Genomic DNA, 19,979 nt, shown 5'->3' on the forward strand with positions numbered 1-19,979 from the left:
GCTGATATGCAAATTGAAGATGTCACTGTTGAAGTACAACAGGATGAGGATACTGGTGTAGCTGGTGCTGAGGAGGAAGTTGGCGAGGAGGATTCTGATGGTGATGTGGTTTGTTTAAATCAGGCTCCGGGGGAGACAGTTGTTGTCCATGGGATGAAAAAGCCCATCACGGTCATGCCTGGGCAGAAGATCAAACATTCCACCTCTTTGGTCTGGCAATATTTCTATCCAAATCCGGACAACAACTGTCTTGCCATATGTACCTTATGTAAAGGTGGAATAAGTAGGGGTAGGGACGTTAGCCACCTAGGAACATCCTCCCTTATACGGCACCTGCAGCACGTTCATAATAAGTTACTGTCAAGTTCAGAAACTTTGGCTAAGACCGTAAGCAGTCCAGGGACACCTAAATCCCGTTGTCCTGTTGTATCCAAGCGCCTGCAAACCACACCGTCAACTCCCTCCTCGTCAATTTCCTCCTTAGTCAGGATCGGAAGTAGTCCTGCAGGCCATGTCACTGGCATGACTGACTCTCCTATGCGGGATTCCTCCGGAGGATCCTGCATTGCTACGCCTCCTGCTACCGCTGCTGCAATTGCTGCTGCTGGGAGTCGTTCATCATCCCAGAGAGGAAGTAGGAACACCACTACTTTTACTAAACAATTGACCATCCAACAGTCCTTAGCGAGGAGGATGAAGTACGACAGCAGTCATCCTGAAGCAAAACGTATAACTGAGGCCTTGACTGCTATGTTGGTGTTAGACATGCGTCCGGTATCCGCCATTAGTGCAGTGGGATTTAGACAATTGATGGAGGTAGTGTGTCCCCGGTTCCAAAACCCGTCTAGATTCCACTTCACTAGGCAGGCGATACCGAGACTGTACAGAAACGTCAGAAAAAGTGTCATCAGTGTCCTGAAAAATGCCGTTGTACCCAATGTCCACTTAACCACGGACATGTGGACAAGTGGAACAGGGCAGACTAAGGACTATATGACTGTGACAGCCCACTGGGTAGATGTATCACCTTACGCAGCAACAGCAGCAGCGTCACCAGTCGCAGCATCTCAGAAACGCCAGCTCGTTCCAAGGCAGGCTACGCTGTGTATCACCGGTTTCAGTAAGAGGCACACCGCCGACAACCTCTTAGAGAAACTGAGGGAAATCATCGCCCAGTGGCTTACCCCACTTAGACTCTCCTGGGGATTTGTGATATCTGACAACGCCACCAATATTGTGCGGGCATTACATCTGGGCAAATTCCAGCACGTCCCATGTTTTGCTCACACAATAAACTTGGTGGTGCAGAATTTTCTGAAAAGCGACAGGGGCGTGCAGGAGACGCTTTCGGTGGCCCGAAAAATTTCTGGCCACTTTCGCCATTCAGCGACTGCGTGTCGAAGACTGGAGCACCAGCAAACACTCTTGAACCTGCCCCACCATCACCTGAAGCAAGAGGTTGTGACGCGGTGGAACTCAACCTTCTATATGCTTCAGAGGATGGAGGAGCAGCAAAAGGCCATTCAAGGCTATACATCCACCTATGACATAGGCAAAGGAGGGGGTATGCACCTGACTCAAATGCAGTGGAGAATGATTTCCGTGTTGTGCAAGGTTCTCCAGCCCTTCGAACTTGCCACACGTGAAGTCAGTTCAGACACTGCCAGCTTGAGTCAGGTCATTCCCCTCATCAGGCTTTTGCAGAAGCAGCTGGAGAAAGTGAAGGAGGAGCTAAGATGGAGCGATTCCGCTCGGCATGTGGGACTTGTGGATGAAGCCCTTCATTCGCTTTGCCAGGATTCCAGGGTGGTCAATCTGTTGAAATCAGACCACTACATTTTGGCCACCGTGCTCGATCCTAGGTTTAAAGCCTATGTGGTGTCTCTCTTTCCGGCCGACACAAGCCTGCAAAGGTGCAAAGACCTGCTGGTGAACACACTGTCAGCTGAAGTGGAACGTGACACGTCAACAGCTCCTTCTTAATTTTCTCCCGCAACTGGGGCTGCCAGGAAAAAACGTAGGTATCCTAAGCAACCCGCTGGCGGTGATGCAGGGCAGGCAGGACCAAGTTTGGACATCTGGTCCGGACTGAAGGACCTGGCAACAATTTCTGACATGTCTACTGTCACTGCATATGATACTGTCACCATTGACAGAATGGTGGACGATTACATCGGTGACAGCATCCAAGTAGGCATGTCAGACAGTCCATACCTGTACTGGCAGGAAAAAGAGGCAATTAGGAGGCCCATGTACAAACTGGCTCTATTTTACCTGAGTTGCCCCCCCTCCAGTGTGTACTCCGAAAGAGTGTATAGTGCAGCCGGGAACCTTGTCAGCAAAAGGCGTAGGAGGTTGCTTCCACAGAATGTGGAGAAGAGGATGTTCATCAAAATGAATTATCAGCTCTTCCAGGGAGACCAGCCTCCAGAACGTACAGAGGGACCTGTGGTGGTGGATTCAAGTGGGGACGAGTTAATACTTTGTGAGGATGAGGATGTACACACTGAAGAGGGTGAGGAATCGGTGGATGAGGAGGATGAGGATGACATCTTGCCTCCGTAGAGCCAGTTTGTGCAGGGACAGATTAATTGCCAGCTTGTTTTGTGGGGGCCCAAACGAACCAATCATTTCAGCCACAGTTGTGTGGCAGACCCTGGCACTGAAATGATTGGTTTGTTAAAGTGTGCATGTCCTGTTTATACAACATAAGGGTGGATGGGAGGGCCCAAGGACAATTCCATCTTGCACCTCTTTTTTTTCTTTGCATTATGTACAGTTTGGGGCCTAGTTTTTCAAACTGCCATCCTGTCTGCCACTGCAGTATCACGCCTAGATGGGTCACGTGTTTGTGCCGCCCACTCGTGTCGCTTAGCATAGTCATCCAGCTACCTCGGTGCAACCTTTTGGACATAAAAACACTATTGTGAGGTGTGAGGTGTTCAGAATAGACTGGAAATGAGTGGAAATTAAGGTTATTGAGGTTAATAATAGCATAGGAGCAGAAAAACCTACAAATTCTGTGATTTTAGCTGTTTTTATGCTTTTTAAAAAAAAAATACAGATCCAAAACACAAAACCCAGAACCCAAAACACGGAAGGATGGTTTTGGCAAAACCAATCCAGATCCAAAACACGAAGAAAGATCCAGATCCAAAACCAAAACAGAAAACACGAAAAGTGGCCGGTGCACACCCCTACTCTACCCAGAGGCTGTGAATCTTTGTTTTGAACCTCGCAAAGAGATTTGGGTTTTCTGAGGTTACTCCACTGGTCATGGTTTTCTGGCTAGGAACCAGTGGGAAACCGCAGGGATTAGATGAAGAATAAAAAACTTGTGGCACAAGAGGATAGATCCAGATTACACAAAGATGTGGGGTACAATGAGACATTAGGTGGTCCAGATAGTGAACAGAGATAATGCACAGCACATGGTGAGTGTGTGTGTATGTATGTATATATATATATATATATATATGTATATATATTGTGGCAGTATCACCAGAGATGGCGCTGGTGAGAAGCAGATTCTGTGTGGGGTAGGAGAAGAAAAGGATTCTGGGAAGAGGTGTAAGGGCTGCCGAATGAACTCAGTCAAGGAAGGACTGAGGCAGACCAGTCAGACAGAGCTCACTGTGCTAGCAAGCTAGTGAGGGCCAGGAGGCCTGAGCCTAGACCTGGGAGATACAGGGAAGGCTATCCAACTCTGGGACTGAGCTATGGTACCTGCAAGGAAGCAGGCCAGACTGTGAGAGGCGGCAGCCAACAAGCTAAGGAAGCTATACCAGACCAGGAGGCCAGTGTCCAATCCTGCATGTGGCAGGAAGGACCACCAATCTCAGAGACTGTGAGAGACTTTCATGCAGAGTAGCTGCTTCTGTAGAGAGAGTTCAAGAAGTGAGCTAGTGCCCTAAGAAAGGGCTAGGTGTTTATGATTTTCTGTTTGTTCCTGATTATGCTGGAAGTAAAGCATCATGTTCATTTGTTTTACTGGAATGCCATGTGTGGAGTCTGATTCTGCACCTAATCACTGCACCACTGACACTAGTCTACCAAGCTAATTAACCTAAATATTACAATATATATATATTGTGATGACTTGGGGTATTTAGCTCAGTAGATGGGTGTCAGTGGTGCAGTGTTTAGTGGTTAAATGAGGACCCATGCAGCTTTTCCAGGTAAAATAAATGGAAATGGTACTTTAATGTCAGCATAATCGGGAAACACAAATAACAAATGCCTAGCCCAATCAGGGCAACTAACTCACTTCTTCAACCCTCTTTACCGTGGGTGCAGCTAATCTGCCAATAAAGTCTCTCACAGTCTCTGTGCCTTCCCTGTATCCTCCAGGTATACAGTCGACACTGGCTTCCTCAGCCTGCAGCCCAGCTGCCTCAATGTCACTCAGTCTGAGAGTTTGTGGTCCCCCCTTGCCTCCTGCAAGGTCTAGACATAGGCCACCTGGCCCCCAATGGCTCACTCAGCTTCACTGGGCTCTCTGCTGCCACAATCCCACATGGACTGTTTCCCACAGCAGCCTGACTGGTCTGCCTCCTCATCAGCCCACACCTGAGCTCTATCCACAAGGCAGCCCTTACACAACTTCCCAGAATCCTTTTCTTCTCTGTGTGGGCGGATCTCTCCTGCCCCACACAGAATCTGCTGCTCACCAGTGCCATCTCTGGTGATACTGCCACAAAATATATATATATATATATATATATATATATGCGCAATGGTCCGGCTCTACTTTTGTAATCCAAGTCAACCACCTGGGTGCTCCCGTAGCAATTAATGTAGAGATGCTGAGGAAAGTACTTATGAACAAGTACAAAACCAAACGGGTCACTCCAAGTGACCCGTTTGGTTTTGTACTTGTTCATAAGTACTTTCCTCAGCATCTATATATATATATATATATATATATACATAGTTACATAAGTCCAGAACACTAGACAACCTGCACACCATTTTCAGATGCAAAAAAAGTTTTAATCCATAATAGCCAGCAAGAGGGAAAATGAATAGCCCAACAACGTCCGTTCATTTGAGTCAAAACTGCAAAAAATGCAATCATGTTATAAAGTTCCAACATTGTACTCATCGTATAAGCAGAACCCTCGTTGTAGCATCAATGTGTGGCCCAGCCCGAATAGATTTAAATTAGGTGATTAAATGGAAGGAGACTGGTGATTGGTCAAACTCATCACATGGAATGGGACATGTAAGAAGGAACAGGTGTGGACACTTGATCGTATACTGGAAGAAGACAGATTGCATGCCATTGGTGCCGAAGGGAACAGAACAACTTCCCAGAGCCTACAAAAGAATGCCTGCAACACTGGACTAGGTAAGCTCTCAGAGCAATCCAACGAGTGACAGAACTCTCCATCCCATCTTAAGGATGGATCCTGAACGCCTAGCAATGGGTTTTTCAGGGAATTGAAAATGGAGTCTCTTGACCAAAGTTGGAACATGAATGTTAAAAGCATCTACCCTAGATAATTTTTCCAGACTGAATCCTTTCTAATCAATTAAATATTTTCCATTTTCCATGAGAAGCTTTAGAATCTAGAACTTGCTTGATCTCAAATTCTTCTCTATGTTGAGTTTTATTTTTCGCAGGAGCTTTGGTCAACATGGAGAACTAGTTTATAATGATAGGTTTCAGTGACGAAACATGTAAGGAATTTGGTATGTGAAGAGATGGAGGTAGTTGAAGACTAAAGGTATTAATAACTCAAAGAATGCTGAAAGAACCATATATCTGGGAGCGTACATCATAGTAAGAACATGAAGATGTAAATGTCAGGGCTGGGGATTCTGGATTGCCTGGAAGAGAGCCAGCTACCTGCTCACAGGTGGTACTAGAGGTTTGGAAATGGTCATATATAACTCTTCCTTATAGATGTAATAATTATACATATGCAGGAGGGCAGTGTTACTAAGAAGGTGCATGGAGTGAATACTGGGCTAGTACTGTAGTAGATACTGGAGTCAAACTGGGACTAGACAGAACAGGCACTGAAGCTGGATTGGGACCAGACTTGAAGTATACACAGGAGCCGAAGTAGGACCGGACTTGGAGCACAGACTGGAGCCAGAGTGGGACTGGACTTGGAGTATACACTGGAGCCAGAGTGGGACTGGACTTGGAGTATACACTGGAGCCAGAGTTGGACCGGACTTGGAGCAGACACTGGAGATGAAGTGGGACCAGACTTGGAGGAGAGACTGGAGCCAGAGTGGAACTGGACTTGGAGCATACACTGGAGCTGGAGTGGGACTGGACTTGGAGTAGAACCTGGAGTCGAGTGGGACCGGACTTGGAGTAGAGACTGGAGCCGGAGTGGGAGCGAACTTAAAGTATACCCTGGAGCTGGAGTGGGACCAAACTTGGAATACAGGCTGGAGCCGGAGTGGGACTGGATGTGGTTTTGCCGAACACCCCCCCTTCACCACCCACAAATGGCACTTCCTATCAATCACTCTGCAATGGGTCTGCATAGTCACTGCAATCACAGTCCTGATCGCATTGGCTGGTTCATGCACGCGCACTGGGATGCATATGCATGCGCAGTATGCAACAATCGGACAATTGCGTGAGTATTCGCATCTGCATTCCTTGCTGAATTGGGCCCTAAGATGCAAAATTTTAAGAACAATATGATATGCTGCTCTTCTTGGAGCTTCTCAGTTGCATCGGAGACATCATGTCATATGGTGTAAAAATGCTCAGGGCATGAAGACACATCTATATGGCCTAGAGTGGCTGTACAATGAAGTCCAGTTAATGGAATAAAGTGGGTTACCTTAGTCTCTCAGCAACCCAAATGGTGTTAAATTTCTTGCTAGAAGGAAGGTCATTAATGATATTCATTGCAATATGGGTCCTGTTTATTTTTGGAATGGGCAGGTTAAGTATTTCAAAGGGAGCATGACGAGGAAGTTATTAGTGTTGTAATGAGGCGGATATGGTGGTAGAGTTTTTTGACAAATAAAGATCGATCACAAACCAAGCAATGCTGTTTTATGTGTAAATGATTGCAATGGAAAAGGAGCAGAGTAGTCCCTTGGGTAACAAGCATTATTATATGTATAGGGTAAGGATGAGGTAAGTAGTAATTACAGCAGGGTAGGGCAAAGCAAGGCTGTACCTTTGTCTCATATGGGCAAGCAGCTTTTGTTGTTATACAGTCCAGTGTTAGGCACAAGATTTGGACATTGACCAACTATGGAAAGTTAGAGAGTTCTTTAAACACAAACCAATGACTTAAAATATAGATGTGGTAGTATCATTAATAGCAGTGCCATAACAGGGCTCAATTGTGCCATGTGCCGGCCTGCCCCCTGAGCGATTGACGTTATGATGTCGCACACATGACGTTATGATGTTGCGCAGAGGAGGTGAGGTCAGCAGCATTGAGAAACTGCAGCCCTGACTGGAGCGTTCTGAGGACGTTCCGATCAGCTGTACTGGCTGCAGTATGACTGTCTGGAGTGTCTAAAGAATACTCTGGCAGGGTGCCGTTCAAGACACCTTGCTAGCCATAAGCAAGGGCCGTGGGGCGGCAACAGAGCACACCCCTAGTTATGGCCCTGATTAGTACCAGCAGGAACTGGAACAATGTCAAAGATACAGGACAACCAGAAGACAACATGAACACCCCTGGACTCTAACTGGATCGCTGGGCAGAGTCTATTTCATTACACCTGGGTAGAAAAGTTGCCCTTCCAGGGGTCTAGTTTTTGTTAAAACTTGGCCCAAACTGCCTAGACTGTCACATGCTGATAATTTATTATTATTACACTGTTGTGGGCCTGATTCAGACCCGGCCGCTGCTGCTGGGCGCTCGCAGGGATAGTGGGCATTTTTTTTCTCTTGGTTCTCCAGCCACTAGCAAAGCTGTGGGACACCACCCACAGCTTGTGCGAGCGGCCAGGAGACCAACGCGATAATCGCAACCATCGGCCTTGCGATGAGACCCTACGGTAGCTTCTAGGCTTCCGCAAGGCCAAGTGGACATCCTGCTCTAATAGAGCAGGAAGTCCACTACTGACATCAGTAGTTATGTCAGTTTGCCCTCCCTACAAACGCCAGGCATTCCTAAGGGAATGCCTGCATTTGTCCAGCCACCCCCCCTACCCGCCCACAAAACGGGGCGAGCTGTCACTCACCATCGACAGCCACCCCGTCTTATTGCGAGCCCAAAAACTTCAGTCGCTCAGCGGGGCGAGCGCACGCACACGCTGAACGTGGTGCATGCGCAGTGCCTCAACATCGGGCCGCTTGCGAGCGGCTCTGAATGACCTCCTGTGTACACTGTGTACTGTGTATGGGAAAGGTTTTATCTCTGGCACAGCAAGGAAGTACTATCTTATTAATTATACATTTTTATTATTGGAAAAAAATAAGTTTGGTTTTAATATGCTAATATGTATGAACTTTTCACTTTTCCCATCTCTTCCAGCATATTTAGGAGGAAGACAGAGAAAGGCAACACCAGTGATCTTGCCTAGATGTGGTCTAAATAATATTCCCAAGCGACCTGTACCGAGCATTGCTTCAAATGATGGAGAACCTGATACGACAGTACATTATGCACAGTCTCCAATAACTGATGATGATGTAGAAATTTATGCATCACACAAGAAAGAACAAGATAACTCAACACGATTAATGATTGCTCCTGAAACAGCAAGTCATTCACATTGTGTGGAAACAGAAAAACTTTGCAACCAAGAAACTTTGTTAGGAGCAAAACATGATTTGGAAATGTCTACAGTTTCAATGAATGAGACCAGCAGCATTTACTCAAACAGGAAAGACTCAGGTATTGAATCATCCAATATATGTTATTTTAGAGTAGCCTTGTAATTGTATGTGGCAAAACTGTTGGGTGATCAAGGGTTGTTTTAGAAATGTAAATATAAGAGTGCGAGCAAGGCAGCATGTATGTAATGAGAATGTTACAGGGACAAAGAAAGTTGATTAGTGTTTGAGGCTGAACTGAAGTAAGTTTAATTTGTAGATTTGTCAATGAAGAGCAATACAGCACGTGAAAATATAATAAACAGGAGGGTATATGTAATATGTGTAATGTGAATTAGTGCATAGTGTGGAAGAGATGGTAATATGTGCATACCTCCCAACATGACCCTCTCCACCCTTCCCCCTCACATTCACTGCCCCTGCATTAACTGCCAACACCCAAGCACACAAACACTACTTGCTGCCGATCAGGGTCTTCCATTCTTGCTACTTGCTGCTCCCACAGCAACAGCAGAGGTAGCAGATTCAGCGCGTGAGAAGGGGAAGAACCAACAAAGAAGGAAAGGGCCATGCACTCCAGCCTCTACCTGCCCCTTTTATGTACATTGGTGTGGTTTCCTTGCTGGAGATCCATCCCTAGAGATCATGTAATTTGTAGTTCTATTTAGTTCCTACATTACTATTAATATGATTAGTGTTGATTTACAGTCATTTACAGTAAAACAAATTTTATGAAAAACCTCAAAACTTTCAATATTTTTATTTTTCATCAATATTGTCCAAAGGCTGCAGGGAGCTGGCTATCTAAACTCAGTGTCAGAGCAGTGGCACAAGCACACAGCAGTTTAATGCTAGATAGGACACCTATAGAATGTTAACTGCATGAATGCAAATCGTATCGTGAGTGTATTGCCAGGGTAGTTAAAGCGCCAGAGAGAACTATTGGTCAAACTTTGCCCAATAAAAGGATATTTTTGCAAGGAGGAGTTAATTGTATGCGAATAAACTGATTCTAGTAATCTGTCATTCTTTTTGGGTTTTTTTGTCTTCTAATAAACACTACAGGTGTATTAGAGCCTATACAAGTACAGTAGGTTGATGAATAGTTTTTTCCCTTCTGTGTTGTATAGATTTGCCTATAGCTGATAAAATGAGGTGGTGTTAACGATGAAGATGATGTTGCTACTTCTGGTGCAGCTGCTGAGGGCGATACAACTAACCAGTGGGCTGTCACGGTCATGTAGTCTTTTTGTTTGTCCAGTGCCGCTTGTCCACATATTTTTAGTTAGGTGGATAGTAGGTACAATGTTCTTTTCAAGGGAAGTAATAACTTTGGTTTTGACCTCCCCTGTATAGCTGTGGGATTGCTATTCAATAGAATTGGAATCAAGATTGAATTTTGCAGACTGGACGATTGACCTCTACTAATCGACTGAAAACTATTTATTTTATTGCTGATATTAGACAAAGATCAAGTGTCGTCATGGCTTTGGTGATCCGCTATGCAATGATGGGTGTCATACTTGCTTCCCACTTCAAACAATTGTTTGACAGACAACTAGGCTTAATCTGATTCCCCTTCTTATAATCTACCCCCAGAGATTCTTCTTGGAAATGATGGATTGCATTATAGGAGTCAGATTGCATTTGAACCAATGTTACAGAACTACTTAATACTGTTACTGAGGAGGCCAATGATGATGGTTTTGGCGGCGAAGATTGCATGACTAATTTAACCATGCTACTTGTAGCTGGTACTGGACTGCTTTTTGCATGTGATTTAACTTTTTGGGATGAACCACTTACATGATTACACTGCAAATAATGTATTAGCTAAAAAGGGCCTAAATAGAAAACATTAGTACTTCAAATTATTTTGGTGTAACAAAGGCTACAGATGGCTTGACAACCATTGTCGGGGTTGGAGTAGATATAGTCCCACATCATCTTTTTCATGTACAAGGTAATCATAATTGTCTTCATTGTCAGAAGCACAATTATCGCTATCATCCTGTTGCAGATTAAATTTCCATTCCTAAATCTTCCTCATTTTCAGATGATTTAGAAATTTGGGGAGGATGCTGCTCAGAACTTATCACAGTTTCAAAATGTGATCTGTCTGAGACACACATGCCGCACATGGACACCCTTGGACTCTCCTCTGGATTCTTCTGTGAACACTCATTTTGTTTTTGTTCTTTGGCCTCTGTGTTATTTTTTTTAGCTATGGATATGTCTGGTTTGGAGGTGACATTAGTCAGTAGTTACTAGACGGGTGCGGATCGCACCAGGTGACATCATCCAAGGGGGTGACACCAAAATAGCAGTGCAGCTCTGCTACTTTGGTGTCACCCCCTCCGATGATGTCAACGAGCAGCAGTGATAGATAAGGAGCACATGCGTGCGTCATCCACACTGTGTTAGTTGTCAGGAGAAGATGGAGGCTAAACAGCAGCTCCTGGAGTACTGGGCAAGTCCCCAGTGTGATCAGAATGGGGATATGACATGCGGCCATGTTCCAAATGTAATACACCAGGAGGTGTGACATTACAGACACGAGGCCCAAACCCCTTTTTGCACACTGAGGAGTTCACAGTGACACCAACCCACTTCTACTAGTACACTTAGGCCCTGATTCAGAGCCGCTCGCAAGCGATGTTTAGGAACTGCGCATGCGCGAGCCCCGCCAAGCGACTGAGGTTCAGTCACTACGGGGCTCGCAACAAGACGGGGTGGCTGTCGATGGTGAGTGACAGCTCGTCCGTTTTGTGGGTGGGTAGGGGGCGTGGCTGGACAAACGCAGGCATTTGTAGGGAGGTCTTACTGACATCACTTCTGATGTCAGTAGTGGACTTCCTGCTCTATTGGAGCAGGAAGTCCACTCGGCCTTGCGGCAGCCTAGACCCTACCATAGGGTCTTGTCGCAAGGTCGATGGTCGCGATGGTCTCCTGGCCGCTCGCACAAGCTGTGGGTGGTCTCCCACAGCTTTGCAAGCGGCCGGAGAACAAAAAAATAAATAAAACGCCCACAATCCCAGCGTGCGGGCAGCGGCAGCGAGCGGGTCTGAATCAGGTCCTTAGAGTAAGAAGCTAGTGCTCGGGAAGTTGCAAGAGATGCATGACTGTGTTGGTCACTCGCTTTGACTTGGGCTTGTTTCTATTAGTAGTAGTACCATGTCGAGCAAACAGTGGCCATGGTCTTAGCCTTTCTTTACCTCTATGTGTGGTTTATGGAATGTTAGGTATTTTCCTTCTTTTGGCCAAGTCACTACATTCATCATCAATGACATTTCCACTGTCAGTCATTTCAACACAAACTGATGTTTTATTTGACATTGAGCAAGATTTATGTGATTTTATAGATTTATGTGATTCCTAGGTAAACTGTGCTATAGCTAAGCACACAATATACATAACTCCCAACTGTCCCAATTTTGGCGTGACAGTCCCACTCTTTGGACACTGTCCCACAGTCTCACCCGCAGGCCACAATGTTCCGGGGTAGGGTGGGGGGTTGTTTGGAGGCCCTCTTTGACACTTGGCTCTGCTTAGCAGAGCAGTGGTGAATAGATGCCATGCACATGCGTGCGGCGTCTATTCCATGGAGAGAGGGAATGGGGGCATGCCCAGCGGCTCCTGGAAGCTGGGCATGCCCTTAGTGTGACAAAAATGGGGGGCATGGCTCATGGCTTTCATTTTGTTTTGTTTTAACACTGTTGGAAATGTAGTTTTGTTTTTTTAACTGACACTGACAAATGCCAAGTAGTAGTCCAAACGTTTGCAGATTCCTAGATAAACTGTAATATAACTCAGCACACAATATACTGTATAAGACTAAGCACAAGGCAATTTTTTGTAACACTGTTGAGAACATTCATTTTTCTTTGGGGGGGGGGAGGGGGGATCACTACATAGTAAAGCACACATAAATAACACATAATTTAATTTTTTTGTTTCAAGGCACTAAAACAAAAAAGGGTATTGTGTCACACATTCATATATGGAATCATATATACAATGTATGAGCTCTAAAATCCATCAATAATTATGTGCTGATATATGGCTGTGTGATGTGGAAGTATAAGGATTTCAGAGTTCCGCATGAACACTTTCCAGTACTTCTTGGTTTCAGCCAAACAGTGTTCCCTAGGAATTATCAATCTTGTTTTGCTAAAAAATATACTTGATTTTGACAAACTTCATCCGTATGCAAAATTGTAAATAACATCATAGCAAAGGAGTATAAATTACAGTTGTCATACTTGTTTTGTATGTTCACAGAGGAGCATTTATGAGACAGAGGTATAGAAGATAATAAACATTTCAAATAATAAATACGATTCATTATTTATGTCTAACATAAGTGTGACTCTTTTTTCCAGATTTGTCAGGGGGAGTCTCTAGTTGCTGCAGTATCCACAAATCTTGCAGTTCATCATTTTCCCATCTGCGGTCATCATCTTCCCTATCTCTGAATGCAGTATATCATTCCAGGTCTGAGGAAGCATTTAATAATATCTCCAGCAGATCCACAGAGCAAGAGAAAACATCTCTTCTGTCTCCAAGTGAATGTTACAGTAATGTCCTGAGTCCTGGTCAAAACAGCAATAGTTACTATGGTAACACAGACCTTTACCAGCCTTCCTGCCATTCAGTGGTAAAAAGCTCACAAGCCTCAGAGTTTGCATCTTCCTTTGACGAAATGTGGCATGACCGTTTTCTTCATCACTGGCCAGTCCTTCCACCAATCTCCCCACAAAGAGGTTAATAAATGTTTATTTTTTTCCCCTTCTTTCTTATTCCATATGGGCTTGTTCACAGGCCTTTGCTTGTGTGTGTCTGAATGCTCGCTTGCCTAGACTGCTGTGAGGTAATTGTTCCCTTAATACTGGCCATCCTCAAATCAATGGCTGCACATAACAACAGAAGTGCCTCAGATGTAGTGGTTTCCACAGGTCCATTGTTAGTCTTTGTCAAGCATTTTTGAACCTAATAAATAATGTCAATAGCCTCTATCATGGCCAAAAATTTTCCTTTTCATACATTTCTAATAGTATTTTTGTTCTGTCATGTCTCCCAGTGTTGCAAAGAATTTGCGCTGCACAATAGGAATGTGCTATATCGCGTGCCACACAGGGCATTGTGCCCCTTTTTGTGATGCTCCTGAGTCAGCAGCTATTTTGTTCTAAATAAATGACATATAAGTTGTTAAACACATTATTTTCTAACAATCAATAATTGCATAATGTACAATGAATGATGCCCTTGATATGACTATTATTTCTTAAGTGCCGCTGTCAGTGATAAACAGTATGGGCCATATTTACAGTAGATTTGATGATGGGGTCAAAATGTAGGAGACATTATAATACTTACTGTAAATTATATGGATACAGGGGACTCTGCAGCCGTAATAAAAATATAATGCAATAGGCCACATGCTATTATATAGGTTATATCAATTATGATGACATATTGGTGCTAAAGTTGAGTTGGACACAATTTACATAAACCACTGGTGTAAAATGCAGCCCCCCAAAAAACACATTGGTGCAACTTGCATGGTGTGTCCAGCAATGGATGAGTAGCATGTGTGCTAGGGTTATGCCAGGGGAAGACAGTCGTATATCTGCCAGCTTAGCACTAGGATGAAAAAGTAGCATATGGACCTGGTTTATTCCAGGAGATGGGGATTTGTACTGCAAATAGTAAATGCTAGCGTTACAGTACCCATTTTGTACACAATATAGTATTTTATTGAAGTGTCATATTCGTAAAACAGTCTATCTGTGTCTTGACTAGAGTAACATTTATCATGTAAAATAAAATTAAATGCAGACACAAATGCAATATAAAAGTACTGATTAGGGGCCTGTTCAGAGATGGATGCAATGCTGATATTTTTGCAGTTGAGCGATTATCTGTAAACTGCGGCAAGGTGCATTACCGTAGTTACTCGCAGCAACTTTTTACTCACAGTGTGTTTGACAGTCAGGGAGCAATTGTGGTAGGTAACGGGAGGGATTGGGAATATTGCTCCAGCGTCTCAGTTCCTACGCCCAATTCTGAGTAGTCAGGGGTTTACGCAGAACTGTGATAATCACATGATCTGCCACCGACGCTGTGTCTTTGTACCCAGATACTTGGATTAGCAAAGCCGTAGGTGGTCGTCTCAATACATTTTCGCACATCCACTCTGTACACAAACGCAGCTGCGGCACTAGCTTGCATGTCTGAATCAGGCCTTACAGTGCATCCGGAAAGTATTCACAACGCTTCACTTTTTCTACATTTTGTTATGTTACAGCCTTATTCCAACATGGAGTAAATTCATTTTTGTCCTCAAAATTCTACACACAATACCCCATAATGACAAGGTGTAAAAAGTATTTTTTTGAGATTTTTGCAAATTTAATAAAAAGAAAACACTAAGAAATCACATGTACATAAGTATTCACAGGCTTTGCCATGAAGCTCAAAATTTAGCTCAGGTGCATACTGTTTCCACTGATCATCCTTGAGATGTTCCTACAGCTTCATTGGAGTCCACCTGTGGTAAATTCAGTTGATTGGACAGGATTTTGAAAGGCATACACCTGTCAATATAAGGTTCCACACTTGACAGTGCATGTCAGAGCACAAACCAAGCATGAAGTCCAAGAAATTGTCTGTAGACCTCTGAGACAGGATTGTCTCGAGGCACAAATCTGGGGAAGGGTACAGAAAAATATCTGCTGCTTTGAAGGTCCCAATGAGCACAGTGGCCTCCATCATCCATAAATGGAAGAAGTTCGGAGCCACCAGGACTCTTCCTAGAGTTGGCCGGCCGTCTAAACTGAGCAATCGGGGAAGAAGGGCCCTAGTCAGGGAGGTGACCAAGAACCCGATGGTCACTCTGTCAGAGCTACAGCATTCCTCTGTGGAGAGAGGAAAACCTTCCAGAAGGACAACAATCTCTGCAGCAATCCACCTATCAGGCCTGTATGGTAGAGTGGCCAGACGATAGCCACTCCTTAATAAAAAGCACATGACAGCCTGCCTGGAGTTTGCCAAAATGCACCTGAAGGACTCTCAGACCATGAGAGACAAAGATTGAACTCTTTGGCGTGAATGTCAGGCGTTATGTTTGGAGGAAACCAGGCACCGCTCATCACCAGGCCAATACCATCCCTACAGTGAAGCATGGTGATGGCAGCATCATGCTGTGGGGATGTTTTTCAGTGGCAGGAACTGGGAGACTAGTCAGGATAGAGGGAAAAATGAATGCAGCAATGTACAGAGACATCCTGGATGAAAACTCTCTTGACCTCAGACTGGGGTGACGGTTCATCTTTCAGCAGGACAATGACCCTAAGCACACAGCCAAGATATCAAAGGAGTGGCTTCAGGACAACTCTGTGAATGTCCTTGCGTGGCCCAGCCAGAGCCCAGACTTGAATCCAATTGAACATCTGAAAATGACTGTGCACCGACGCTTCCCATCCAACCTGATGGAGCTTGAGAGGTGCTGCAAAAAGGAATGGGCGAAACTACCCAAAGATAGGTGTGCCAAGCTTGTGGCATCATATTCAAAAATACTTGAGGATGTAATTGCTGCCAAAGGTGCATCAACAAAGTATTGAGCAAAGGTTGTGAATACATATGTACATGTGATTTCTTATTTTTTTTTTTATTTATTAAATTTGCAAAAATCTCAAAAAAACTTTTTACACATTGTCATTATGGGGTATTGTGTGTGTAGAATTTTGAGGACAAAATGAATTTATTCCATTTTGGAATAAGGCTGTAACATAACAAAATGTGGAAAAAGTGAAGTGCTGTGAATACTTTCCGGATGCACTTTTTCCTTAAAACACAGTTTTGCTAATGAACACTGAAGTGATTACATTAGAACTCCCCGATTATTAGTTATAAAATGTTACATATACAGTATTAACATTATCGGCCTGATTCAGAGTTGGACTCTGCAGCGTTCTTGTCTGTGCCATTTGCTGGCCTTGCATCTGCAACTTTATACTAATGGTGCTACAAACCCCTTCCCTGGTGTACATCAGTGCATCTGAATGTGCAAGGCCTGAGACACACGCTGTCAGTGTCTGCTGACGCTGAAATAACACGATGCATTTATAGACGCGAAAACTTGCACCAGCTCTATGGCAGGTGCAGTTTCTCCATCTGAATATGGCCTCCTATGTGAGTGGTTGAGCGTGTCTGTAGGTAACCACTTTCAGTAATATGCCGGAGACATGAATGTGACCAGGGACATATCAAGAGAGGAGGGGGCCCATGTGTAGTCTCTGTCTGGGCCTCCTCTTCTCTAGCCAGCAGTGCACGGAGTAGACTATCTGTGCCAGAGTCTACTGCACCTGCGCAGATTGCCTGTAAAATTGCCGACACGTAATTTTCCCGGTCATTTGTGCAGCGCTGCCAATGCGGGACTCTGAAGAGGTAAGTATGAAAGAATATGGGTGCAGGGTGTGCGGTGTCAGCACACCCTGCACCCATTATGCCACTGCCTGCGACACATCTGCATGCGTCTTTATAGCCACCCCCTTGATACCTCCCAGTCACCGTTAAGGAAAGCCTTATATAATTCTGGTACCATGCACCCAAATCTGTACTGCAAATCTACGTAAAAATCAGGACCCACACACGGTGCAGCTCAGCTGTGTCTAACTCAGAATTAGGCTGTGTGTGTGCATTATATAGTTATCATTTCAATGTTGTTACTATTTTAGAGAGTACATTTTTTAACTGTGTACAAACTTTGTAACACTGTTACACATGATACCAATTGTTTCATGGGTTCATGGTCAGGCACGTTTTCATTAATGTTGAAACAGTCATCCCTTTTAATTAACCTGTTTTTTAAAGGATAATTCCACTTTCAAATAATTAGCATCCATTAAATATATTAGTTCCAGGCATACATGTTTCCCAAAATACGATGGTACCCACAAGCTTTTGTGTAGAAGAGCTAGACATGCCCAGCCTTCTGTGAGGTAATATTATTTAGGTGGATTGCTCTGGGTAACAGACAGAAGTTTTACAGGACTATCTGTCCTGTATTATAGTACAAACTCAATATACATACAGTAGTGTTACCTTCTCCGCAGGTGTTGGCTCTATGCATGATTCAATCACTATATGATACAATAAGGGTACAGGAAACTTGGTGACTGTAAGATAAAGTCCATGTTTGCAACCACAATGATTATGCACAATACTGTAATATGACTTTAACCTGCTCTTCCCCCAGTAGAACTTCATTTAAAATAAAATAAAAAATACCATTGAAAAACTAGAATCTCCTAAAAAAAAGAGATTGGATGCCCTTTTCCAGCAGTAATTGTAATATGTTACTAATTTAGAATTACATCCATTTGCAGTATATCCAGTAAAGAAGGTACTGAGAGGCTATATATTTTTCACTACACTTGACCTCTTTATATAAACAGTAATATTCCTCTATTTCATGTTCCAGTTAGTCATCAACCCACAAACAGCTTATTTAAATGCTCAAAAATGTCTATTTGCAAATGTTCCAAAATTCCATCTAGAAAGTGCTGACGATTTGCTGCTGCATTGCAGTTTTCACAAAGCATAACTGCGCCCAGGGAATGTGTGTATGTGTACTCTTAAGATTCTTATGAAAAGTGCTTAAAAGCCCAAAATCAATTAATTTTGAATTCACTTGACTGTATGATAAAATGGAGGCTTTCTATCTGTAACAAAATATATAGTTTAAAAAAAAGCTATAATAGATATTTAGTTGAGACTTTTACAAAACGTGTCAATAATTTATCTTACGCTAACTCAGCAATCTATTTTCTCAGTAACTAGAATTCATTTTCAGTTACTCATTTTTTCCATCGATATTCCTTTTTACAAGTGTATTGTTTTACATAAAATTTAATAAGTTAATAAAACTCAACAAGATGCCAATTTCAGTTTGTATAAGCTTGCTATTTATCAGACCTGGTTTAATATCAAGACAATGGTATAACTTGAAAGGTAATTTATTATTGATTTTTGTTTCTTTATTTTTATAAAAAAAAATTATTATCTTTCACCCGTACCTCCATTATATGTTTTTTTTGCAAGTAAATTTTATTAATTTTAAATTGACAGACACATAGAAAATACAATACACCCTTACATGACAAAAAGTGTCCAATACAAGTAAATATAAGCAAAATATAGCAATAGTCATGTAGATACCTATAAAAATATAATATCAGTTTAGACATGGCATATTAGCAACATGAAAAGTAGACATGAAACACAACCGAGAATAGAAACAATCAAGGAATAACAAAGGGAAAAAGAAAAAGGAGAAAAAAGGAAAGAAACAGACAGGAAAGAGAGGGAAGGTAAATAGAGGGAAGGGTCTGTCACCGGACTCAGGAAACTAAAAGTCTGAAGCTACCTCCATCATTTTTAACATGGCCAACGTGTTATAAAAAGTAACAATAAATACTGTATATAAATAAATTTAAACCATTATCTCTGATGGCTATTCTAGCCAACTCTCCTAGAATGTCTGGAAGACTCACAAATTTTGGTAAGTCTCCCTGGACTTTCGGAAAGTAGCCCGCCATCCTGGATACTACCCCCACTCCACACTTGCCAACCTTGACCTCTCCTTTGCGTATATCCGGGAAAGGCGCAGCAAAAAGTAGGTATGTATGGAGATACCTCCTATCATGTTTTGCCCAAGGCATGTGTTTATTTTGCGTATATGGTTACTACACCTCTGAGGGTGATTTCTCATATCCTATGCACACTTGACTTCCTATTGTCAGGTTTGTTGAAATTTGTTGAATTGCAGTGCAGGGATTCTCTCTGTGTCTGAAGTAGCAGATAATGGAGAACAATGTCTTCCACTGCACTACAAAGGTCAAATTTCTCAAACTAGGAAAGTACAGTACCCTTACCTGTATCACCAGTCTGTATTCTGCTGTGTGCTATTACCCATACCTTTCAGTTGTATTCACACAACCATGGCACTTTGTAATATGCTGCCCATTCCAAGAAAAGCAGGCCACGGCCCTTTTAGCCAAAATAAAATCAGACTACTCCAGGAATATCAAGTGCAAATCCAATTACAGGTATGCTACCCTGCTGGTGATCTACAAAACAGCAGAAGGTAAACCTGTTCTTGGTGGATTCTCATGTTAGCACTATCCCCAGGAGCAGGTTTTTT

General features: G+C 43.3%; 1 protein-coding gene across 1 annotated transcript in view; it reads left to right on the top strand.

The window, feature by feature from the left end:
- Positions 1-19,979, top strand: part of LOC148532411 (uncharacterized) — a gene marked incomplete at its 3' end in the record, with an annotated part of 116,017 nt that overhangs the window by 68,935 nt on the left and 27,103 nt on the right. The window contains exons 3-4 of the mRNA XM_088467825.1: positions 8,472-8,834; positions 13,156-13,536. Of these exons, the coding sequence (XP_088323951.1) occupies positions 8,472-8,834; positions 13,156-13,536 (744 nt within the window). The remainder of the gene's footprint in view (positions 1-8,471; positions 8,835-13,155; positions 13,537-19,979) is intronic.

Source organism: Taudactylus pleione, unplaced genomic scaffold (assembly GCF_031769625.1).
Source record: "Taudactylus pleione unplaced genomic scaffold, aTauple2 ptg000077l, whole genome shotgun sequence".
NCBI classification, from domain to species: Eukaryota; Metazoa; Chordata; class Amphibia; order Anura; family Myobatrachidae; genus Taudactylus; species Taudactylus pleione.